Source organism: Corvus brachyrhynchos, unplaced genomic scaffold, assembly GCF_000691975.1.
Source record: "Corvus brachyrhynchos isolate BGI_N302 unplaced genomic scaffold, ASM69197v1 scaffold15, whole genome shotgun sequence".
Lineage (NCBI taxonomy): Eukaryota > Metazoa > Chordata > Aves > Passeriformes > Corvidae > Corvus > Corvus brachyrhynchos.
The window spans coordinates 110,033-110,363 of NW_008238349.1; the positions used below are offsets into that span (position 1 = coordinate 110,033).

At 61.6% G+C, this 331-nt stretch overlaps 1 protein-coding gene across 9 annotated transcripts in view; it reads left to right on the forward strand.

Moving 5' to 3' along the window:
* The first annotated feature begins 120 nt into the window (after positions 1-120).
* The window catches only part of ELN (elastin), a 40,028-nt gene continuing 39,817 nt past the window's right edge, over positions 121-331 (forward strand). For 7 of the 9 annotated variants that reach the window (XR_001862317.1, XR_001862318.1, XM_017735283.1 and 4 more), the window contains exon 1: positions 122-305. Coding sequence is in view for 7 of the 9 variants with exons in the window: in XM_017735283.1 (XP_017590772.1) it covers positions 229-305 (77 nt within the window). In the remaining 2 variants the exon portion in view is untranslated. Of the gene's footprint in view, positions 308-331 lie in introns of all 9 variants that reach the window. The other 2 variants (XM_017735280.1, XM_017735281.1) reach the window with 2 other exon arrangements.

Sequence of the window (331 nt, forward strand, 5' to 3'; positions counted from 1 at the left end):
AAGGAAAAACCCCTCCCCGAGCAGCCAGCCCAATCGGCGGGAGAGGCTCGTGTGTGTTTGGCCTTTCCTCATGACGTAGTGTCCTGTGCCTCTCTCCCCCCTCTCCCTCTCCTTTTCCCCTCCCTCCTCACCCCCCTCCCCTTCCCCTGGCCTCCTTGGAAGCAACAATTAAGCAGCTCTGGGATAAAACACACAGCCCGCGGGAGCACGGGGGCATTGCTTCAAGAGATGGCAAGGCAGGCAGCTGCACCCCTCCTCCCCGGAGTCCTCCTCCTCCTCTCCATCCTCCCGGCTACTCAGCAAGGAGCTGAGGAACGAAAGGCTCCTTCCC